We start from the raw sequence: 24,173 nt of genomic DNA on the forward strand, positions 1-24,173 counted from the left end.
CCTTAATTCCCCTCCTATGCAAAAATATTCCCCTACTGTGCAAAAATGCTTATGTAATTTGGAACTTTGGCTTTTAGTTAAGAATGAAATTGATTTTGAATTTATTCAAAATTGATCATTTGTCAGTTTTTGTATTTTGTGTAGTTTTCCACAAAATTGTATTTCTTTATTTTCCTGCAAGAAAATGATCCTCGAGGTACTATATTTTGAGATATGTACTTTGATAATTGCTTCTGAGTTTGACTTTGTGACTTTGGCCTTTGACCATGAACTTTATTCACCTGGACTCCGGAGTGGTTTTATACATCTGATCAAACTAGCGAGCAGGTTCTGGTATCAGGCTGGAAAAACAGCCCTTGTTGATTTAGTAGCAGCTGCTTTCAAAATTAGCTCTTTAGACACTTTAGATTCAGAAATGGAAAATCCAGCCAAAGTTTTCGCTGCGAATCATCTGCTCCTGCAGTGTCAGTCGAGGACATAATTGGTGTTCGCTATAATGCTCTTCGTGACAAAATGGCAATGGCCCCAGTTTAGATTTGGCTCGTAGTTCATACCTATTTTCGGGCAGCCAGAAAGAGAAGTCTAATGCTTGATCTTTACCATATTCGTTTATTCATATTGAAAATTGATTGTAATTAAAACCCACTGTGTGCAAGTTTTATTTAAATCGCAGTGGTTAATCTCTAAATAAATAGTGGTACAAGACTCAGGTTGTTCAGTGACTGTTGATAATGGAGAGAATTGGATTTAAAATCAAAGATTCTGTTTTAGCTTTTAATTTGCAACGCATAACTTTTTTATCTATGTTTTACAACTTCAAGTTTCTTGACACTTTTCTTTCAAAGCTATGATTCTTTATCCAGCATTTAGTTCCGCTTAAAGATTTAACATTTTTACTTTATCTCAATATAGTAATCATATCTCCATAGTGAAATTGTGAATAAGTGCTCATTATTTATTGGTATTTATTTAAATTTATATTTGCATTTGCACAGTTTGTTGTCTTCTGGCTGATCTTTCATTGATCCTGTTATAGTTACTATTCTATAGATTTGCTGATATGCCCACAGGAAAATTAATCTCAGGGTTGTATATGGTGACATATACATATGTATTCTGATAATAAAATTTACTTTGAACTTTGAACTTCAATGTGATTAGCACATAATAAAACTGTATCCTTTGGATACTATATTTCAAATACTGATGATATAAGCCAGATCTTGGGGATTCACCTTCTGGGGGAACTATGTGAGAGGCAGTGTATCCATGACTATTTTGAACTCGGTATATAGTCATATGAGACAGTGTTAACTCTCATGGAACTCAATATTTCTACGTAAAGCGAAAGTGCTGAATGTTCATTGGAGTGGCAGTTCATTGTCACAATTGGACTCGCTTTCTCCTTCTTGTGCATTACTGCAGTTCAAACTATTTTCACTTAAAATGTCTGTGTTATTGTCCTTCAGGCTTACAACACTTTAAAAAAGAAACAGGGAGAGTTCAGGTCCAGAGTTCCCATAAGGAGAAAGAGTAAGGATAGTAAATCGAGGGAGCCAGAGATATTAAGGCTTTGATTTACAATAAAGGAAGCACATAGTACATTGGGAGCGTTGAAAATGGGGAGTATAGATGTTAAAGTAAGAAAATTAGGTGGACACAGAGGGGCCAGGAAATATAACTGGCAGATCAGATGAAATAATATCCCAAGGATTCTTATATACAGAATATTAAGAACAATAGGCTTATTCATCTCCAAACAAGCAAACTGTATGGAGGCAATGGGGGGGCGGGGGTGCGGGTGTCCTAAATGAATAGTTCTCATCTGTATTCATTACAGACATTGTAGTTGGAGATTTCAGTTGAGGTGGTAAATTTCTAGAACACGTTAATGTTAAAGAGGAGGTTGTACTATTTGTTTTGCTGGATAAATTTCCAGGACCTAATGAGATGTGTTGCAGACTACGATGGGGATACAAGGGAGAAGATCACTGGGGCCCTGATGGAGATGTGTAAATATTCACTTGCCACAAATATGGCTCTTTATTCAAAAAGGCGAGCAGGGTTACGCTGAGTAATTATAGGGCAGTTTGTTTAATTCAGTCTTAGGGAAATTATTGGGCAAAGGAATTGAGGGGCAAACTTAATCTACAAGGAGGATCAGAAGGATGGGAATTGATCTGGGGTATCAGCACAAATTTGTTGATGTGACTAACTTGAGTGTGTTTTTAAAGATTGAAATACTCAGTTAAGTTAGACCTGATAAAAGCTATACAGTTGATTTAGTTTACAGTATCTTCAGAAAGATTATTGACAGGGTCCTTTACGAAAGGCTGATTATAAAGATTAGGGCCATGGGATCCAAGGCAAAATGGAAGTTGGATCCAAATCTGGCTTTGTTATAGGATTGTGATCGGAAGCCAGTAACCAGCAGTGTACCAGAGGGATCAGTGCTGGAACCCTCATCTATTATATACATAATTACTTACATGTGAATGCTGGAGATATGATTATTAAGTTGCCAGATAACACAGCCACACAATGTTGAGCCACGCCCTCACAGTTTTAGTGACTCGGGCTCAACCCTGACCTCCAGGGTCTCTCTGTGACCATATGCATTTCCTCCAGATGCTCCAGTTTCTATGGTCATTCAAAAGAGATGTAGGTTGGTAGATAAGCTGGCCACTGTAAGTTGCCCATACTGTGTAGAATCTGTAGGATATTTGATAAAATATGGAGAGAATAGAACAATGAGATTAATGGAAGATGTAGTGTAAATGGGTGAAGATAGCACAAGACTTAGTTGGCTAAAGGACCTGTTTCTGTGCTGTATATCTCAAAGATTTTATTATATGAAAATTGGTGGCTGTTGAGAGTGAGGAGAATAACAATGATTAACACACAAAGTGCTGGAGGAACTCAGCAGGCCAGGCTGCATCTTTAGAGAAGAGTTAACAGTTGATGTTTCGGGCCGGGACCCTTTATCAGGACCCTTCATGAGTCCTGGTGAAAGGTCTCGACCCAAAACGTTGACTGTTTAAACTCTAGGCATACAGTTCCCACTTTTCGGTTCTTGCCAATACAAGGTGATCAGCTGACAGTTCAGCACTTCCTGGTGATCAGGTATCCCTTTATTTTGCTTGATTGGATGAGATGGATTAAGTAACAAATGTGCTGTTTAACATATAAATAAACTACTTAGAAGCTGTGACACATACAAAGTTGTGTGTATTCAGATGGGTGATTTTTCTCACCTCCTTTTCTCTATCTCTTCTCCCCCCCCCATACACACACACACTTGATTATGTCTCAATAGAATTTGAAGGGAGTTATGAAGTAAAAGTCATCCATGACATGACATCTAATATGAACCCTTGATCAGGCCAAACAACAGGAATTCTGCAGATGCTGGAAATTCAAGCAACACACATCAAAGTTGCTGGTGAACGCAGCAGGCCAGGCAGCATCTGTAGGAAGAGGTGCAGTCGACGTTTCAGGCCGAGACCCTTCGTCAGGACTAACTGAAGGAAGAGATGCAGTCGACGTTTCAGGCCGAGACCCTTCGTCAGGACTAACTGAAGCCTGAAACGTCGACTGCACCTCTTCCTACAGATGCTGCTTGGCCTGCTGCGTTCACCAGCAACTTTGATGTGTGTTCCTTGATCAGGCCTTTTTTTTAGATTATGAGGACACGCAGTCCTCTTTTATTGTCATTTAGTAATGCATGCATTAAGAAATGATACAATATTCCTCCGGTGTGATATCACAGAAACACAGGACAGACCAAGACTGAAAAACTGACAAAAACCACATAATTATAACATATAGTTACAACAGTGCAACAATACCATAACTTGATGAGGAACAGTCCATGGCACAGTAAAAAAGTTCAAAGTGTCTCGAAAGTCCCACATCTCACGCAGACGGGAGAAGGAAGAAAACTCTCCCTCCCATGCCCGACCACAGTCCGACTCCGAGTCGTCTGAAAACTTCGAGCTCTAATCAGCCCTCCGACACCGAGTACCGAGCACCATCTCTGCCGAACGCTTCGACCTCAGCTTCGGTCGCCAGCAGCAGGCAAAGCCGGGGATTTTGGGGTCTTCCCTCCGGAGATTCTCGATCGCACAGTAGCAGCGGCAGTAAACCAGACATTTCAGAAATTTCTCCAGATGTTCTTCTGCTTCTCACGTCTGTCTCCATCAAATCAGAATTGTGCACGGCCTCCTACTTACAAATACAATACCATTTCACCGGAGAGGCTACGCGCACTGTGTCGTTCCATCTTCTCCTCCCGCCCCCTTGCACATGGAATCATAGAGTAACAATGGTTACAGCACAGGAGGCCCTATCAGAACCATCCAGCTGGTATTCCACCCTCTCATAGAGTTATCATCATGGATACAGGTCCTTCCACGCTAGTCCCATGTGCCAGTGTTTGGACCACAGCCTTCTAAACCTTTCTGATCCACATACCTGTCCTTTAAAAGTTGTTACTGTACCTGCCTCAACCACTTCCTCTGGCAGCTCATCTCAAATAAACCACATCAATGTCATCCTTTATGTGTAAAGTTTCCTCTTAAATCTTTCCCCTCTCACCCTAAATCTATGTCTTTTAGTTCTTGATTCCCCAATCCAGGGAAAAAGACTGAGTACTATGTGCCTCATGATATGATACACAGCCATCAGATCACCTCTTAGTCTTCTACACTCCCATGACTGATGCCCTAGTCTGCCCAACCGCCCTATAACCGAATCCCTAAAGTTCAAACTTCAAGTTGCAGAAGTTCAAAGCAAATTTATTATCAAAGTGCATGTAAGTCACCATGTAGAACCCTGAGATTCATTTCCTTGTGGGCATACTCAGAGGATCCATAATATATTGCTACTGACTTTAGTTACATAACATATTAAAACAAAACATTGCTTAAATCACCTCAGCCTCAGACTGTGGTGGAGGCCAAGTCCATGAGTATATTTAAGGCGGAAGTTGATCGTTTCCTGATCAGTCAGGGCATCAAAGGATATGGCGAGAAGACAGGTGCATGGAATTGAGTGGGATCTGGGATCAGCCATGATGAAATGGTGGAGCAGACTCAATGGGCTAAATAGCCTAATTCTGCTCCTATGTCTTATGCTCTTAAATACAAGAAACAATATATTCAATGAAAGACCACACCCAACAGAATGGACAAAAGATAACAAACTGTGAAAATACAAGTAGAAAAATAAACAATAATAATAAATTAGCAATAAATATCGAGAACATCAGATGAAGGGTTCTTGAAAGTGAGTCCTAGGTTGTGGGAACAGTTCAGTGATAGGGCAAGTGAAGTTCAGTGAAGCAATCCTCTCTGGTTCAAGAGCCTGATAGTTGAAGGGTAATAACTGTTCCTGAACCTGGTGTTGTGGGGCCTGAGGCTCTTGTACCTTCGTCCTGAGGGCAGTACCAAGAAGGGAACATGGCCTGGATGGTGGGGGACCTGGATGATGGATGTTGTTTTCCTATGAGAGTGCCTGTGTAGATGAGCTCAATAATGGGGAGGGTTTTTATCCATGATAAACTGGCCCGTATCCATTACTTTTGCAAGCTCTTCTGTTCAATGGCACTGGTGTTTCCATACCAGGCCACGATGCAAACAGTCAATAAACTCTCAATCACGCATCTATAGTTTTAGATGACATGCTGAGTCTTCGCAAACCCAAAAAAAAGTAGATGTGCTGCCATGCTTTCTTCACAATGGCATTTACCTGCTGGGCCCGGGACAGATCCTCTGAAATGATAATGCCGAGGAATTTAAAGTTGCTGACCCTCTCCACCTCTGTTCCCCTGATGAGGTCAGCTTGTGGACCAACAGTTTCCTCTTCCTAAAGTCAATAATAAGCTCCTTGGTCTTGCTGACATTGAGTGAAAGGTTATTTTTGTGGCACCACTCAGCCAGATTTTGAGTCTCCCTCCTGATTCGTCACTTCCCTTGATTGGACCAATGACAGCAGCGTCATCAGCAAACGTAACTATGGCATTGGAGCTGTGCTTAACCTCACAGTCATAAGTAAACTATTCACGAGACGACACGAACATCAGCTAGCCATAATAAGATATGATCCTCTGTTACTCATCTCAGTACATGCAGACCAAGAAGGACAAAATTTCGTCTGGAGAAACTCCAAAAATTTGGCAGAAGCACAAAACAAGAAATGAAGAGAATTTTTAGAGCTTGGTTCTCTGTGGAAGACTCCATTAACAAGCATATTGAACCGAATGCAATTTATGAACCTATGCCTCTGCAGGATCAGGGCCAAGGGTTACGCTGGGGGCAGAGGAACCAACTTTCACAACGACCAGTAAAGGGAAATGGCCCAGCGGAGATCAGTCAGTTATCTGGTTCGCCGGGACCCAGCAGAGACTACCGAGCAGTGCAACAGCCCACCAATGAGAACAATGAGTACCGACCAGTGCAACAGCCCACCAATGAGAACAATGAGTACTGACCAGTGCAACAGCCCACCAATGAGAACAATGAGTACCGAGCAGTGCAACAGCCCACCAATGAGAACAATGAGTACCGACCAGTGCAACAGCCCACCAATGAGAACAATGAGTACCGACCAGTGCAACAGCCCACCAATGAGAACAATGAGTACCGACCAGTGCAACAGCCCACCAATGAGAACAATGAGTACCGAGCAGTGCAACAGCCCACCAATGAGAACAATGAGTCGAGTCAAGCACTCAGCAGAAACAACACCTAATTGCGCAATGATGATGTCACCTCGACTGGTGATGAAACACTTGCAACCTAACCTCCAAGCTCGGCAAACAACCCTACAGACAAGCAACAATAGCTGTGTCGTCAACAAATTTATAGATGGCATTTGGACTGTGCCAGTGGGCTAAGCACACATCCTTGAGGTGGAGGTAGGAGATGTTATTTCTGATCTGCACAGATTGGTCTTCCGGTGAGGAAGTCGAGGATCCAGTTGCAGAGGGAGATACAGAGGCCCTGTTTTGGAGCTTTTTGATCAGAAGTGTTTGAATGATTGTGTCAAACACTGAACTGTAGTCAATAAACAGCAGCGTGATGTTAGTGTTATTTTTATCCAGGTGATCCAAGGCCGCATGAAGAGCCAATAAAATCACATCAGATTGCAGATCTCATGGTTCACCCAGGGCTTCTGGTTGTAGAAAACTCTGAACGACACTCCTCTACAGCTGTTTTATAAAGTCCATGACAACTGTGGTGTATTCGTTCAAATTCTCTGATGAATTCTTGAACACAGTCCATCGACTTGAAGCAATCCTCTGCCTCCCGTGACCACCTTTTTGTTCTCCTTATCTCTGAAGCCTTGCTCTTTAGTCTTTACGTTTATGCTGGTAGGAGGAGGAGAGCCAAGTTATCAGATTTCCCGAAATGTGGTCTAAGCATGAAACAGTAGGCAATCCTAATTGTAGTACAGTATAGCAATGGGGTCAAGTTTATTGGGACCCCTGATGCTGCCGGTGATATGTTGATGACAATAAGACCATAAGGCATAGGAGCAGAAATAGGTTATTTGACCCATCGAGTCTGCTCTGCCATTCAATTATGACTGATCCTTTTTCCTCTCCTAAGCCCCACTCCACGACCTTCTTTCCATAACCTCTGATGCTGTGGCCAATGAAGAACCTATCAATCTTTGCTTTAAATACAGCCAACAACCAGGCCTCCACAGCTGCCTGTGGTAACAAATTCACCACACCCTGGCTAAAAAAATTCTCATCTCTGATTTAAATGGATGCCCCTCTATCCTGAGACTGTGATCTCTTGCCCTAGACTCCCCCACCATGGGAAACATCCTTTCCACATTCGAAAGGTTTCAATGAGATCCCCCCCCACCCCCGATCCTTCTAAATTCCAGTGAGTATAGACCCAGTGCCATCATACATTCCGCATATGACAACCCATTTTATTCCCAGAATCATCCTTGTGAACCTCCTCTGGACCCTCTCTAATGCCAGCACATCTTTTCTTAGATGAGGAGCCCAAAACTGTTCATAATACTCAAGGTGAGGCCTCACCAGTGCCTTATAAACCTCAGCATCACATCCCTGCTCTTGTATTCCAGAACTCTTGAAATGAATGCTAACTTGGCATTTGCCTTCCTCACCACCAACTCAACCTGCAAGTTAATCTTTAGGGTGTTCTGCACAAGAACTCCCAAGTTCCTTTGCATCTCAGATTTGTGGATTTTCTCCCTGTTTAGAAAACAGTCTGCACATTTATTTCTTCTACCAAAGTGAATGACCATGTATTTTCCAACATTATATTTAATTTGCCACATTCTTGCCCATTCTCCTATCTGACTAAGTTCTTCTGCAACCCTCCTGTTTCCTCAACACTACCTGCCACTCCACCAATCTTTGTATTATCTGCTAATTTGCCGAAAAAGCTATCTATTCCATCATCTAAATCATTGATATACAGTATAAAAAGAAGTGGTCCCAACACCTGCAGAACACCACTAGTAACTGGCAGACAACCAGAAAAGAATCCTTTTATTCCCACTCACTGCCTCCTACCAATCAGCCAATACTCTAACCAGGCCAGTACTCTAACTTTTATGTAATACCATGGGCTCTTAACTTGGTAAGTAGCCTCACGTGTGGCACCTTGTCAAAGGCCTTCTGAAAGTCCAAATATACAACATCCACTGCATCCTCTATCTATCTTACTTGTAATCTCTTCAAAGAACTTCAACAGATTCAGCAGGCAAAATTTTCCCTTAAGGAAACCATGCTGACTTTGTCCTATCTTGTCCTGTGTCACCAAGTATTCCTTAATATCATCCTTAACAATTGACTCTAACATTTTTTCAACCACTGAAGTCAGGCTAACTGGTCTATAATTTCCTTTTTGCTGCCTTCCTCCTTTCTTAAAGAGTGGAGTGACATTTGCAATGTTCCAGTCCTCTGGCACCATGCCAGAGTCCAGTGATTTTTGCAAGATCATTAGTAATGCCTCCACAATCTCTACTGCTACCTCTTTCAGAACCCTATGGTCCTGTTCATCTCTTTGGGTGACTTATGAACCTTAGTCCTTTCAACTTTTTGACATCTTCTCCCTTGAAATAGTAACTGCACACACTTGTTTTCCCTCACACCCTTCAACATCTGGCACACTGCTAGTGTCTTCCACAGTGAACACTGATGCAAAATGCTTCTTTGGTTCATCTGCCATCCGCTTGCTACCCCCTTTATTATTTCTCTGGCTTCATTTTCTAGCAGTGCTATATCCACTCTCATCTCTCTTAATATTTATATATTTGAAAAGGTTTTTTCTATCCACTTTGATATTGTTTGCTAGCTTGCTTTCATATTTTTCCCTCCTAATGATACTTTTATTTACTCTCTTTAGCTTTTTAAAAGCTTCCTAATCCTCTATATTCCAGCTAATTTTCACTTTGTTGTATGCCCTCTCTTTTGCTTTTACATTAGCTATGACATTAGCTATGGGAGTAAATAAAGTGCTTGAGGAGTATAAAAAGTGCAAGAAAATACTTAAGAAAGAAATCAGGAGGGCTAAAAGAAGACATGAGGTTGCCTTGGCAGTCAAAGTGAAGGATAATCCAAAGAGCTTTTACAGGTATATTAAGAGTAAAAGGATTGTAAGGGATAAAATTGGTCCTCTTGAAGATCAGAGTGGTCGGCTATGTGCAGAACCAAAAGAAATGGGGGAGATCTTAAATAGTTTTTTTGCGTCTGTATTTATTAAGGAAACTGGTATGAAGTCTATGGAATTAAGGGAAACAAATAGTGAGACCATGGAAACTGTACAGATTGAAAAGGAGGAGGCGCTTGCTATCTTGAGGCAAATTAAAGTGGATAAATCCCCGGGACCTGACAGGGTATTCCCTCAGACCTTGAAGGAAACTAGTGTTGAAATTGCAGGGGCCCTGGCAGATATATTTAAAATGTTGGTGTCTACAGGTGAGGTGCCAGAGGATTGGAGAGTGGCTCATGTTGTTCCGTTGTTTAAAAAACGATCGAAAAGTAATCCGGGAAATTATAGGCCAGTAAGTTTGACGTCGGTAGTGGGTAAGTTATTGGAGGGAGTACTAAGAGACAGAATCTACAAGCATTTGGATAGACAGGGACTTATTAGGGAGAGTCAACATGACTTTGTGCGTGGTAGGTCATGTTTGACCAATCTATTGGAGTTCTTCGAGGAGGTTACCAGGAAAGTGGATGAAGGGAAAACAGTGGATATTGTCTACATGGACTTCAGTAAGGCCTTTGACAAGGTCCCGCATGGGAGGTTAGTTGGGAAAATTCAGTCGCTGGGTATACATGGAGAGGTGGTAAATTGGATTAGACATTGGCTTAATGGAAGAAGCCAAAGAGTGGTAGTAGAGAATTGCTTCTCAGAGTGGAGGCCTGTGACTAGTGGTGTGCCACAGGGATCAGTGCTGGGTCCATTGTTATTTGTCATCTATATCAATGATCTGGATGATAATGTGGTAAATTGGATCAGCAAATTTGCTGATGATACAAAGATTGGAGGTGTAGTAGACAGTGAGGAAGATTTTCAGAGCCTGCAGAGGGACTTGGACCAGCTGGAAAAATGGGCTGAAAAATGGCAGATGGAATTTAATACAGACAAGTGTGAGGTATTGCACTTTGGAACGACAAACCAAGATAGAACATACAGGGTTAATGGTAAGGCACTGAGGAGTGTAGTAGTACAGAGGGATCTGGGAATACAGATACAAAATTCCCTAAAAGTGGCATCACAGGTAGATAAGGTCGTTAAGAGAGCTTTTGCTACATCAGCCTTTATTAATCAAAGTATTGAGTATAAGAGCTGGAACGTTATGATGAGGTTGTATAAGGCATTGGTGAGGCCGAATCTGGAGTACTGTGTTCAGTTTTGGTCACCAAATTACAGCAAGGATATTAATAAGGTTGAAAGACTGCAGAGAAGGTTTACAAGGTTGTTGCCGGGACTTGAGAAACTCAGTTACAGAGAAAGGTTGAATAGGTTAGGACTTTATTCCCTGGAGCATAGAAGAATGAGGAGAGATTTGATAGAGGTATATAAAATTATGATGGGTATAGATAGAATGAATGCAAGCAAGCTTTTTCCACTGAGGCAAGGGGAGAGAAAAACCAGAGGGCATGGGTTAAGGGTGAGGGGGGAAAAGTTTAAAGGGAACATTAGGGGTGGCTTCTTCACACAGAGAGTGGTGGGAGTATGGAATGAGCTGCCAGATGAGGTGGTAAGTGCGGGTTCTTTTTTAACATTTTAGAATAAATTGGACAGATACATGGATGGGAGGTGTATGGAGGGATATGGTCCATGTGCAGGTCAGTGGGACTAGGCAGAAAATGGTTCAGCACAGCCAAGAAGGGCCAAAAGGCCTGTTTCTGTGCTGTAGTTTTTCTATGGTTTCTAAGGACTTCCCCTGTCAGCCACAGTTGTATCATTTTGCCATTTGAGTATTTCTTCATTTTTGAAATACATTTATCCTGCACCATTTTTCCCAGAAACTCATGGCACTGTTGCTCTGCTGTCATCCCTGCCAGCATCTCCTTTCAATTTACTTTTTGCCAACTTCTCTCTCACATCGCTGTAATTTCCTTTAATCCAATGAAATACTGCCACACCAGACTTTCTCCCTATCAAATTTCAAGTTGAACTCAATCATATGGTGATGACTGCCTACTGAGGGTTCTTTTACCTTAAGCTCCCTAATTGCCTCAGGTTCATAACATAACACCCAATCCAGTATAGCTGATCCACTAGTAGGCTCAATGACAAACTGCTCCAAAAAGCCATCTTGGAGGTATTCAACAACCTCACTCTCTTGAGATCCATTACCAACCTGATTTTACCAATCACCCTGCATGTTAAAACCTTCTATGACTATCATAACATTGCCCTTTTGACGTGCCTTTTCTATTTCCTGTTCTAATCTGTGGTCCACATCCCAGCTACTGTTGGGAGGCCTGTATACAACTGCCATCAGGGTCCTTTTACTCTTGCAGTTTCTTAACTCAACCCACAATATCTTTCATATCTTCCAATCCTATGTCACATCTTTCTACTGATTTGATGCCATTCTTTAGCAGCAGAGCCACACCACCCCCTCTGCCTACCTTCCTATCCCTCTGATATAATGTGTAACCTTGGACATTCAGCTCCCAACTACAACCATCCTTCAGCCATGATTCAGTGACGGCCACAACATCATACCTGACAATCTGTAATATTACAAGATCATCCACCTTATTTCTTATATTACATACATTAAGATATAACCCTTTGTGTACTGTATTTGCTACCCTTTTTAACTGTGCTTCGCTAATGCACTGACAGTCACCCTGCTGGCTGCAATTATGCCCTATCATCTGCCTGCCCTTCTTGATAGTTTGCTTTTTTACCTTCCATCCTATCCTGTGTCCCTTCACTCTGGTTCCCATCCCCCTACCAAATGGGCAGAGATTTCTTCAACCAAACCTGATTGATGTCCCCAACAATTATTTCAAGGGCATCAGAGTAGGCTTTTTCTTGTCTGTTAATGGCAACACTCAGTACCTCGATTGCCTGATTAACATCGGCCTTTGATGGTATGTAAACTGTGGTCAGGATGACGGAGGAGAACTCTTACTAAGTAATTCAGTTGGCACTTCATCATTAGCTGTTTTAGGTCAGGGGAACAAGAGTGCAACAAGACCACTCAGTCTTAAGCACCACAAAGAGTTTATCACCTTTTACCTTTGAGAATTCCTCAGGTCTTTCCAATGTATCCAGCATGTCCAAAGTGAGCCATGTCTCCATGAAACACAGAACACAGCAATTCTTCATTTCCCTCCAGTACAGGAATCTTGCCCTTAGGTCCTCAGTCTTATTCTCCAGCAACTGTACATTTGTTAACAGTATACTGGGTAGAAGTTTCATTGTAAGCTATTTCTGAACTCTTTCCTGTTTAATCTTTTCTACATCAGGCTGATCAAACCTGAACCTAATACTTCAAGTGTGGCCCTCATTAGTGTCCAGTACAACTGCACATCGACTTCCCAACCTTTGTACCCAATACCCTGACTTGTAAAGGCCAACATACCAAATGCCTTCTTCACCACTCTTTCAACCTCTGACTCCACTTACAGGGAATGAAGTATTTGTACTCAATGTACTTGTAGTTGCTCTCTCCAGAGCCCTGAGAGTTACTGCCTTTCAGGTATTTGCGAAGATCCTCTACCACCTTGGCTGGCAGTAAGTACATTGCAGACATAAATTATTCACTGCTTTAAAATAATTCCTCCTTTATCTTTCTTTATTCGTGTCTCATCAAATAGGTATAGTTTCTCTTTCGCTGCTCTGCATAAATATTTGATGATCCCTTTATTCACACCTTCAAAATTTGCTTCCTACTCAACTTTCTACATATGATCCGGAGCTCTTGGCTGTTCACCCTCCCCCTTCACAATGTCCCACATCATCCCTGGCACCTGGGAGGCAGCCTCCTGAAATCAAGTCTGCTCTCCAAACTAAAGAATGTTCTATAAGTATTGCTCTTGTTTCCCTGCTCCTTCAATTTTGGAGAGCTGAGTAACTCAGTGGTGGTTTGACTTAGCTTTGACTTCTTTTCGAGGAAACCTGTCATCCCATCGGTATTCGGAACTGAGACCAAGACACTACAAGATATATCCTGAAGCTTTAGCCTGGCAGGTGATTTTCCATTCCTCCCAGCTGTGGGTGAACACTTTCTGAAATATGCTAATCTGTAAAAGACTGTTTTGCGGATCAGCCAAACAATTTGGTTGTTGCTCAAACTCCAAAATCCAGAACAGAAATTCCTCTAGCTTATGACACTTATTTAGAGGATATGGGAAATATTACAGAGTTCCCTTATAGCACGGGACATTCCACAGGTCTGAGATGCCATACCTTAACTAGATTAACAGTTATGACAAATAATTTACTGATGACATCTGCTCCTGGCTGAAGCCTACGGTTACCTAAAAAGGTGTCAGGAGAATGCACTCTAACAGGTGTACGTAACAAGACAAGCTGTTGAACCACTTAGTGTTAATTACCCCAAATCATGTTTATTTGAACTGTCTGCATCTTTGTTTGAACCAAGTGCTGTTTAAACTCGGACTGTTTCCCTTTACTCTCTGGGTCCATTTCCCTGCTCCCTTTGCTCTGTATGGTGGATTAGTGACTAAATTAAACACCTCTTCCTAGTGCCCACTACAGTTGCTTGCAGCAGCTGTTACTTTGATCATTTTAGTTTCCATTTTGTTGAGAATCACAGTAGGATTACAAATGACAGAAACAAAAACTGTAACAGGTGAATGTTGATCCGAGCCTAGGTTTGCTCTGTGGTATTTGAAGGAAAGGTTACTTAGTGTTTTATATAAAAAATGTATTGTTATCCTTCTATAGTCCATCAATCGGGAAGATATTTTCATTACATCCAAACTTTGGAACACCAAGCATCACCCAGATGATGTGGAACCTGCGTGTCGTAAAACGTTGGCAGACCTGCAGCTGGACTGCCTGGATTTGTATTTGATGCACTGGCCAATGGCATTTGAGTAAGTAGAGTTGTGCTTATGTAACTTCATACAGCTTTATTTCATCTCCACGTTATAGTTGCATTTCCAAATCTTAGGAGTAGTTGAGAGATTTCTTTTCCCCCGTGATAACAGCGTCTGATTAAAGCAAACTAAATGTTAGGTATATCCAGCAAAAACAAACAAGCTGCTGGAGGAACTCAGCAAGTTGAACAGCTTCTGAAGAGAAGGGGGAGGCGAAGGAAATGCTGAATCAGATCAGAATCAGGTTTGTTTTCACTGACATATGTTGTAAAATTTTCTTTGTGGCAGCAGTAGGGGACAATACATAAAATATTACCTAAATAAATAGCATGAAAATGAGCAAAATAGTGAGGCCGTGTTCATGGACTGTTCGTGAAAACTGATAGTGGCGGGAAAGAAGCTGTTCCGAAAACAATGAGTGTGCATCTTCAGGCTCCAATACCTCCCCCAGTGGTGGTAATGTTCAAAACTAGGACTCAGATTGGAGAGGGAAGGTAGCCGATATAAACTGGGACTCCTTTTCTACAGCTCAGGTCAAATGAATTCATGCACTAGACTGAAATGCAAGAAAGAGCAGAGGCTCAGAATGGCAGAATGGGGAAATCCTCCCTCCACAGATAATGATATAGTTCTGTCTCTACAGACGGGGCAACCTTATGATTCCAAAGAATGATGATGGTACAGTGCGTTATGCCAATACTGATTACAAGGACACCTGGAAGGCCATGGAAAAACTACTAGAAAAGGGTTTGGTCAAGGAGCTTGGCTTATCCAACTTCAATGCAAGGCAAATAGATGATCTATTATCAATTGCAACCTACAGACCAGTTGTTAATCAGGTCAGTGTCAACAACACTATGTTTAATGAGCTTTCTTCCAATTTAGAAACATTTTTAATCATGAAAATGACATGTATTTAAGATCGTAAATTGCTGTATAACTCTTGTCTGAATGCTAGGGTCAACCAATAACAAGGAATTAGAACAACAGAAATTCTGCAGATGCTGGAAATTCAAGCAACACACATCAAAGTTGCTGGTGAACGCAGCAGGCCAGGCAGCATCTATAGGAAGAGGCGCAGTCGACGTTTCAGGCCGAGACCCTTCGTCAGGACTAACTGAAGGAAGAGTGAGTAAGGGATTTGAAAGCTGGAGGGGGAGGGGGAGATGCAAAATGATAGGAGAAGACAGGAGGGGGAGGGATAGAGCCGAGAGCTGGACAGGTGATAGGCAAAAGGGGATACGAGAGGATCATGGGACAGGAGGTCCGGGAAGAAAGACGGGGGGGGGTGACCCAGAGGATGGGCAAGACGTATATTCAGAGGGACAGAAGGAGAAAAAGGAGAGTGAGAGAAAGAATGTGTGCATAAAAATGAGTAACAGCTGGGGTATGAGGGGGAGGTGGGGCCTAGCGGAAGTAAGAGAAGTCAATGTTCATGCCATCAGGTTGGAGGCTACCCAGATGGAATATAAGGTGTTGTTCCTCCAACCTGAGTGTGGCTTCAATCCCTTCCGACCTATGTTCGTGATACTTCTCACGCTCTTAAACTTTTCGATGATTTTAAGTTCCCTGGCCCCCACCGCTTTATTTTCACCATGGATGTCCAGTCCTTATATACTTCCATCCCCCATCAGGAAGGTCTCAAAGCTCTACGCTTCTTTTTGGATTCCAGACCTAATCAGTTCCCCTCTACCACCACTCTGCTCCGTCTAGCGGAATTAGTCCTTACTCTTAATAATTTCTCCTTTTGCTCCTCCCATTTCCTCCAAACTAAAGGTGTAGCTATGGGCACCCGTATGGGTCCTAGCTATGCCTGCCTTTTTGTTGGGTTTGTGGAACAATCTATGTTCCGTGCCTATTCTGGTATCTGTCCCCCACTTTTCCTTCGCTACATCGACGACTGCATTGGCGCTGCTTCCTGCACGCATGCAGAACTCGTTGACTTTATTAACTTTGCCTCCAACTTTCACCCTGCCCTCAAGTTTACCTGGTCCATTTCCGACACCTCCCTCCCCTTTCTAGATCTTTCTGTCTCTGTCTCTGGAGACAGCTTATCCACTGATCTCTACTATAAGCCTACTGACTCTCACAGCTATCTGGACTATTCCTCTTCTCACCCTGTCTCTTGCAAAAACGCCATCCCCTTCTCGCAATTCCTCCGTCTCCGCCGCATCTGCTCTCAGGATGAGGCTTTTCATTCTAGGACGAGGGAGATGTCTTCATTTTTTAAAGAAAGGGGCTTCCCTTCCTCCACTATCAACTCTGCTCTTAAACGCATCTCCCCCATTTCACGTACATCTGCTCTCACTCCATCCTCCCACCACCCCACTAGGAATAGGGTTCCCCTGGTCCTCACCTACCACCCCACCAGCCTCCGGGTCCAACATATTATTCTCCGTAACTTCCGCCACCTCCAACGGGATCCCACCACTAAGCACATCTTTCCCTCCCCACCTCTCTCTGCATTCCGCAGGGATCGCTCCCTACACAACTCCCTTGTCCATTGTCCCCCCCCCATCCCTCCCCACTGATCTCCCTCCTGGCACTTATCCGTGTAAGCGGAACTAGTGCTACACATGCCCTTACACTTCCTCCCTTACCACCATTCAGGGCCCCAAACAGTCCTTCCAGGTGAGGCATCACTTCACCTGTGAGTCAACTGGGGTGATATAATGGGTGTTATAATGGGTGACTTCAATCTACATGTAGACTGGGTGAACCAAATTGGTAAAGGTGCTGAGGAAGAGGATTTCTTGGAATGTATGCGGGATGGTTTTTTGAACCAACATGTCGAGGAACCGACTAGAGAGCAGGCTATTCTGGACTGGGTTTTGAGCAATGAGGAAGGGTTAATTAGCGATCTTGTCGTGAGAGGCCCCTTGGGTAAGAGTGACCATAATATGGTGGAATTCTTCATTAACATGGAGAGTGACGTAGTTAATTCAGAAACAAAGGTTCTGAACTTAAAGAGGGGTAACTTTGAAGGTATGAGACATGAATTAGCTAAGATAGACTGGCAAATGACACTTCAAGGATTGACGGTGGATATGCAATGGCAGGCATTTAAAGGTTGCATGGATGAACTACAACAATTGTTCATCCCAGTTTGGCAAAAGAATAAATCAAGGAAGGTAGTGCACCCGTGGCTGACAAGAGAAATTAGGGATAGCATCAATTCCAAAGAAGTAGCATACAAATTAGCCAGAGAAAGTGGCTCACCTGAGGACTGGGAGAAATTCAGAGTTCAGCAGAGGAGGACAAAGGGCTTAATTAGGAAGGGGAAAAAAGATTATGAGAGAAAACTGGCAGAGAACATAAAAACGGACTGTAAAAGCTTTTATAGATATGTAAAAAGGAAAAGACTGATAAAGACAAATGTAGGTCCCCTGCAAACAGAAACAGGTGAATTGATTATGGGGAGCAAGGACATGGCAGACCAATTGAATAATTACTTTGGTTCTGTCTTCACTAAGGAGGACATAAATAATCTTCCAGAAATAGTAAGGGACAGAGGGTCCAGTGAGATGGAGGAACTGAGCGAAATACATGTTAGTAGGGAAGTGGTGTTAGGTAAATTGAAGGGATTGAAGGCAGATAAATCCCCAGGGCCAGATGGTCTGCATCCCAGAGTGCTTAAGGAAGTGGCCCAAGAAATAGTGGATGCATTAGTGATAATTTTTCAAAACTCGTTAGATTCTGGACTAGTTCCTGAGGATTGGAGGGTGGCTAATGTAACCCCACTTTTTAAAAAAGGAGGGAGAGAGAAACCGGGGAATTATAGGCCGGTTAGCCTAACGTCGGTGGTGGGGAAACTGCTGGAGTCAGTTATCAAGGATGTGATAACAGCACATTTGGAAAGCGGTGAAATGATCGGACAAAGTCAGCATGGATTTGTGAAAGGAAAATCATGTCTGACGAATCTCATAGAATTTTTTGAGGATGTAACTAGTAGAGTGGATAGGGGAGAACCAGTGGATGTGGTATATTTGGATTTTCAAAAGGCTTTTGACAAGGTCCCACATAGGAGATTAGTGTGCAAACTTAAAGCACACGGTATTGGGGGTAAGGTATTGGTGTGGGTGGAGAATTGGTTAGCAGACAGGAAGCAAAGAGTGGGAATAAACGGGACCTTTTCAGAATGGCAGGCGGTGACTAGTGGGGTACCGCAAGGCTCAGTGCTGGGACCCCAGTTGTTTACAATATATATTAATGACTTGGATGAGGGAATTAAATGCAGCATCTCCAAGTTTGCGGATGACACGAAGCTGGGTGGCAGTGTTAGCAGTGAGGAGGATGCTAAGAGGATGCAGGGTGACTTGGATAGGTTGGGTGAGTGGGCAAACTCATGGCAGATGCAATTTAATGTGGATAAATGTGAAGTTATCCACTTTGGTGGCAAAAATAGGAAAACAGATTATTATCTGAATGGTGGCCGATTAGGAAAAGGGGAGGTGCAACGAGACCTGGGTGTCATTATACACCAGTCATTGAAAGTGGGCATGCAGGTACAGCAGGCGGTGAAAAAGGCGAACGGTATGCTGGCATTTATAGCGAGAGGATTCGAGTACAGGAGCAGGGAGGTACTACTGCAGTTGTACAAGGCCTTGGTGAGACCACACCTGGAGTATTGTGTGCAGTTTTGGTCCCCTAATCTGAGGAAAGACATCTTTGCCATAGAGGGAGTACAAAGAAGGTTCACCAGATTGATTCCTGGGATGGCAGGTCTTTCATATGAAGAAAGACTGGATGAACTGGGCTTGTACTCGTTGGAATTTAGAAGATTGAGGGGGGATCTGATTGAAACGTATAAGATCCTAAAGGGATTGGACAGGCTAGATGCAGGAAGATTGTTCCCGATGTTGGGGAGGTCTAGAACGAGGGGTCACAGTTTGAGGATAGAGGGGAAGCCTTTTAGGACCGAGGTTAGGAAAAACTTCTTCACACAGAGAGTGGTGAATCTGTGGAATTCTCTGCCACAGCAAACTGTTGAGGCCAGTTCATTAGCTATGTTTAAAAGGAAGTTAGATATGGCCCTTGTGGCTACAGGGGTCAGGGGGTATGGAGGGAAGGCTGGGTTCTGAGTTGGATGATCAGCCATGATCATAATAAATGGCGGTGCAGGCTCGAAGGGCCGAATGGCCTACTCCTGCACCTATTTTCTATGTTTCTATGTTTCTATGTTTCTATATACTGCGTCCGGTGCTCCCGATGTGGCCTTTTATATATTGGTGAGACCCGACGCAGACTGGGAGACCGCTTTGCTGAACATCTACGCTCTGTCCGCCAGAGAAAGCAGGATCTCCCAGTGGCCACACATTTTAATTCCACATCCCATTCCCATTCTGACATGTCTATCCATGGCCTCCTCTACTGTAAAGATGAAGCCACACTCAGGTTGGAGGAACAACACCTTATATTCCGTCTGGGTAGCCTCCAACCTGATGGCATGAACATTGACTTCTCTAACTTCCGCTAGGCCCCACCTCCCCCTCGTACCCCAGCTGTTACTCATTTTTATGCACACATTCTTTCTCTCACTCTCCTTTTTCTCCCTCTGTCCCTCTGAATATACGTCTTGCCCATCCTCTGGGTCACCCCCCCCCCCGTCTTTCTTCCCGGACCTCCTGTCCCATGATCCTCTCGTATCCCCTTTTGCCTATCACCTGTCCAGCTCTCGGCTCTATCCCTCCCCCTCCTGTCTTCTCCTATCATTTTGCATCTCCCCCTCCCCCTCCAGCTTTCAAATCCCTTACTCACTCTTCCTTCAGTTAGTCCTGACGAAGGGTCTCGGCCTGAAACGTCGACTGCGCCTCTTCCTATAGATGCTGCCTGGCCTGCTGCGTTCACCAGCAACTTTGATGTGTGTAACAAGGAATTAGAGGAAGCCATGGAGCTGTCAAAAATATAAGCTGTCATAGATATCTATATCTTAAGTCTGTGTACAATAATTGGGTACCACAACAGTCTTAATTTCAGAAATATCATTTGTTGCACATAGGTGTATACAGAGTCGTATCTACAGAAATGGCAAGCACTGAAATTGTGCCCCTGTCCAAACATCTGACACCCATCTTTTAGATAACTTTACCATATCAGCTCAAAAATACAAGTCAAGCTCTTTAATCTTTTAATTAACAAATTATGGCACTACATGAAAATTATAACTGCACCTTCCGTGCTTTCACTGATGCAAGTTGGTCTATGATGTGAACAAAGTCAGTTTTTTTCTGTTTCTTCTCTTTCTACACTCAGCAGAGCAAGATCACAGAGTCTGCCTTGACTTATGGAGGCTCTCAAATACGAAAGTATTAGTTTTAACTTGCTGAATGATCTCTCACAGCTGGTGATGGAAACTGCGATGGTTAGCATTATCTGAATAGCAATGCGAGGATTGATGGTCTGACGGGGAATAGAGAAGACAACAGATACAAAATGCGGACGTTTTAGAAGGAGGAATAGACCAGCCATGAGCGAGTCACTTCCTCACCATGGCCATTTCCCAACTTCCTCTTGAACCAAGTTTTGTTCATTGAGCGGTTATTTGGTGGTTGAAAAGGCCCCTCACTGTTCTGGAAATACTTCGAACCCAGCTTTATTATTTCTGTTCTCAACGCGTCAGGCAGAATTGCTTTTCCAGTATCCTTGTCGAACTTCAGAAGTCCAGTGTCATGCTGTTCAATCACCTTTGGTATGACAGTTCAAGGCTCTTTGACACCATCCAGTTCACTAGGTTCAGTGTCGTCAGGTAAAATCTCGTCAATAAAGTCAACATCACCACCACCACCATCGTCTTCCCCGCCTGTCATGTCCACGTTCTCTGTGGCAGCCTCACTCCTAATCTCGTCATACTCGGATTTATCTGACTTGACTTCCTCCTCGGCTTGTGACGCACTTGTACTTGATCCACCTTCGGATTCTGACAAACTTGTAGCAGGTGCAGGCGACTCTATGGAACATGTCAAACTACTTGTTCCAGGCTTTTCAAAGAACTTGCTCAACTTCTTGGCTTCCTCTGCCTCCAACTTTCGTCCCTTCTGTCCTTCAGCTCCACTTTCCTTCTTCTTCGTGAAGAAACGTTTCATGGTCTTCTTACACAATGCTCTGAAATAAGGCCATTCAAGTGCTTCTCACTCATGATAATCAAAGACAGATCATACATCTGAAGAAAATTCCTTTCTCACTATCCGAGGATGGCTTGTCTGACTTTAATAGAAACTGCTCAGTGGTGCCCCCTTCAAGTGGCGCCCAGGGCACGTGCCATACCTTAGATACGCCGCTGGGTGTATATGCGTAAGTAAAGCAAACCAGATGCCATCTTAAAACCAGGGAAAAAAAACAAGTTAGCCATTTGGCCACTGATGGAGAATCTGAATATTCACTGCTTTGTAGGAGAGGAAATTTCTTCTTAGTGGCCTGAGTAGCCTACCTCTTATTTAGAGACTGGTTCCAGGCATCCATGCCAGAGAAACATCAATCCCATATTTATAGATAGTAGATACTTTTAACATATGTAAGAATCCATAAATCAATGTGCACCACGGGTTTGAAGTCAGCACTATTGCTTTAGATTTCCCCAGTTGAGCCAAACTCCTCTCTTCACAGGGCAAGCAATAGTGATCAGATCTACAGCCCAATTGTTCTAGCTGCTGTGTTTGTTATATGTTTATGATGTTGTGGTGGCTGCTGAGGTATTTTGCTGACTTCTGCTCAAATCAGTTGCACTGAAACATGGAGATGGTGATGTTGGATCTGACTGTTTAATTCTTATTTTCTTTGCAGTTTAATGATTATCTCCTTATATATTAAGTAGTTCTTGTGTATATACTCTAACAAATCAGAATATTTCCTAGTGGCCACAGAAGGTATATCTAATTGTTCAGTATGTCCCCTAGTGGTTATAATATTATAATTCTGGAAGGCTCTGGAAACTTCTCTTGGTGCTACATTATTTGAATAAGAGTTTTCTCTGTGGTTGACTCTTATCTACAAATTTGAATGGAATTTTCCTTATCTATGTAGTAGAAAAGAATTTTACCATGAGGCAGTGCTATCTTAGTTCTTTAGTGTTTCTATCTCTCTCTACTTAGCAGACCTTTATCGCTGTGCTGTTCAATTTTCCTTTGTTCTATCAATGCTTAATGAAATGAATTGTGAAACAAGTTTTGTGCCTCTTTCCTAACTTCTGTAAGAGCCTTGGATTAAAACATCAGAACCCTACAGTGTCTAGTATTGTTATTTGAACTGAGCATGTCTGGAGAAAATGAACAGAGATACTGCAAACCAGATTGAGCTTCTAACAGAGAAGTAAGAAGAGCATTGAAGAGGAAAAGGCAGCTCATTCTGGCCAGGCCATACATGATAAACTAAATCAAATGCAAAACCATTAACTCCAAACCCAGGTCCCATTCACCTACAGTACCATACTCTTATCTTGTCTGTCATCAGGAATCCAATATTCTTTCAACCCTGCAATAAAAATAAAAATCAACGCAGGGTAAAGTGGATCATGTCACATCATAATTAATCTTCTGAATCTCCAGAGCTTGATTGATAGGGCAACGCTGTCTACATAAAGGAAGGACAGAAGGAAATGTATGGCATCTGCTGCTGCAAATCAGAAGGGATTGTGAGATAAGGAGGAACTATGGGCTCTGCATACTGCTGACCAGTGCTTTGCATTTGTTATTGTTTTACCTTGTACCAGTTCATTGGCTATATTTAAGAGGGAGTTAGATATGGCCCTTGTGGCTACGGGGGTCAGGGGGTATGGAGGGAAGGCTGGGGCGGGGTTCTGAGTTGGATGATCAGCCATGATCATAATAAATGGCGGTGCAGGCTCGAAGGGCCGAATGGCCTACTCCTGCACCTATTTTCTATGTTTCTCTGTTTCTAGCTCAGTGCACTGTGTATTGATTTGATTTGGATGAACAGTAATGCAAAACTAGCTTTTCACTGGATTTCTGTACATGTGACAATAATAAACCAATTCCAGTTCAACAGTAGTCCTTCTATAACATCCCATACTGCTTCCTTCAGGGAGTTAGAACATTTCCTGCCACTTCCATTGGTGGACTGCCTTCTGAAAGAGGTGCACAATCTGACATGGCTTTTATGGTTGACAGCTACCCATGTATACAGACTTAAAGGTGGACTGCACTGTGTGAGGGATAAGCAAAACGTGCCCACTTTTGGTGTGAGTGCAGATGAATGAGGTGGCGAATTGAGAAATGGTGCAACTGCTAGGCTGCACAGTTGAAGGCGCATCCACATAATTTGGGCTACCCTTTTTGATAGTGCTTTATCACCTGGCAGCCTGCAACTGCCTACCTTCCCATTTTCCATCTCTACATCTGCAGTCAGTAAGCACTTTGTTAGGCACCTCCTGTACTTAATGAAGTGGCTACTGGGTGTACTTTCACGGTCTTCGGATGGGCACTTGCATGATGGCAGAGCAGCTATGTCTGGAGTTTCTGGGAACAATTCAGAAGGTGCCGGTGAGATACATCCCAAAGTAGTAGTATTCTAAAGGTAGGAGGATGCAACCATGTCTGACAAGGTATGTCAAAATCAACATAAAAGCCAGAGAGGGCAT

General features: G+C 42.9%; 1 protein-coding gene across 3 annotated transcripts in view; it reads left to right on the forward strand.

Annotated features, from left to right (window-relative positions):
• akr1a1a (aldo-keto reductase family 1, member A1a (aldehyde reductase)) overlaps positions 1-24,173 on the forward strand; it is a 49,406-nt gene that overhangs the window by 10,087 nt on the left and 15,146 nt on the right. For all 3 annotated transcript variants that reach the window (XM_063042879.1, XM_063042876.1, XM_063042878.1), the window contains 2 exons: positions 14,427-14,578; positions 15,225-15,420. In XM_063042879.1, coding sequence (XP_062898949.1) covers positions 14,427-14,578; positions 15,225-15,420 — 348 coding nt within the window. The remainder of the gene's footprint in view (positions 1-14,426; positions 14,579-15,224; positions 15,421-24,173) is intronic.

The sequence above is a fragment of the Mobula hypostoma genome, chromosome 3, assembly GCF_963921235.1.
Source record: "Mobula hypostoma chromosome 3, sMobHyp1.1, whole genome shotgun sequence".
NCBI lineage: Eukaryota > Metazoa > Chordata > Chondrichthyes > Myliobatiformes > Myliobatidae > Mobula > Mobula hypostoma.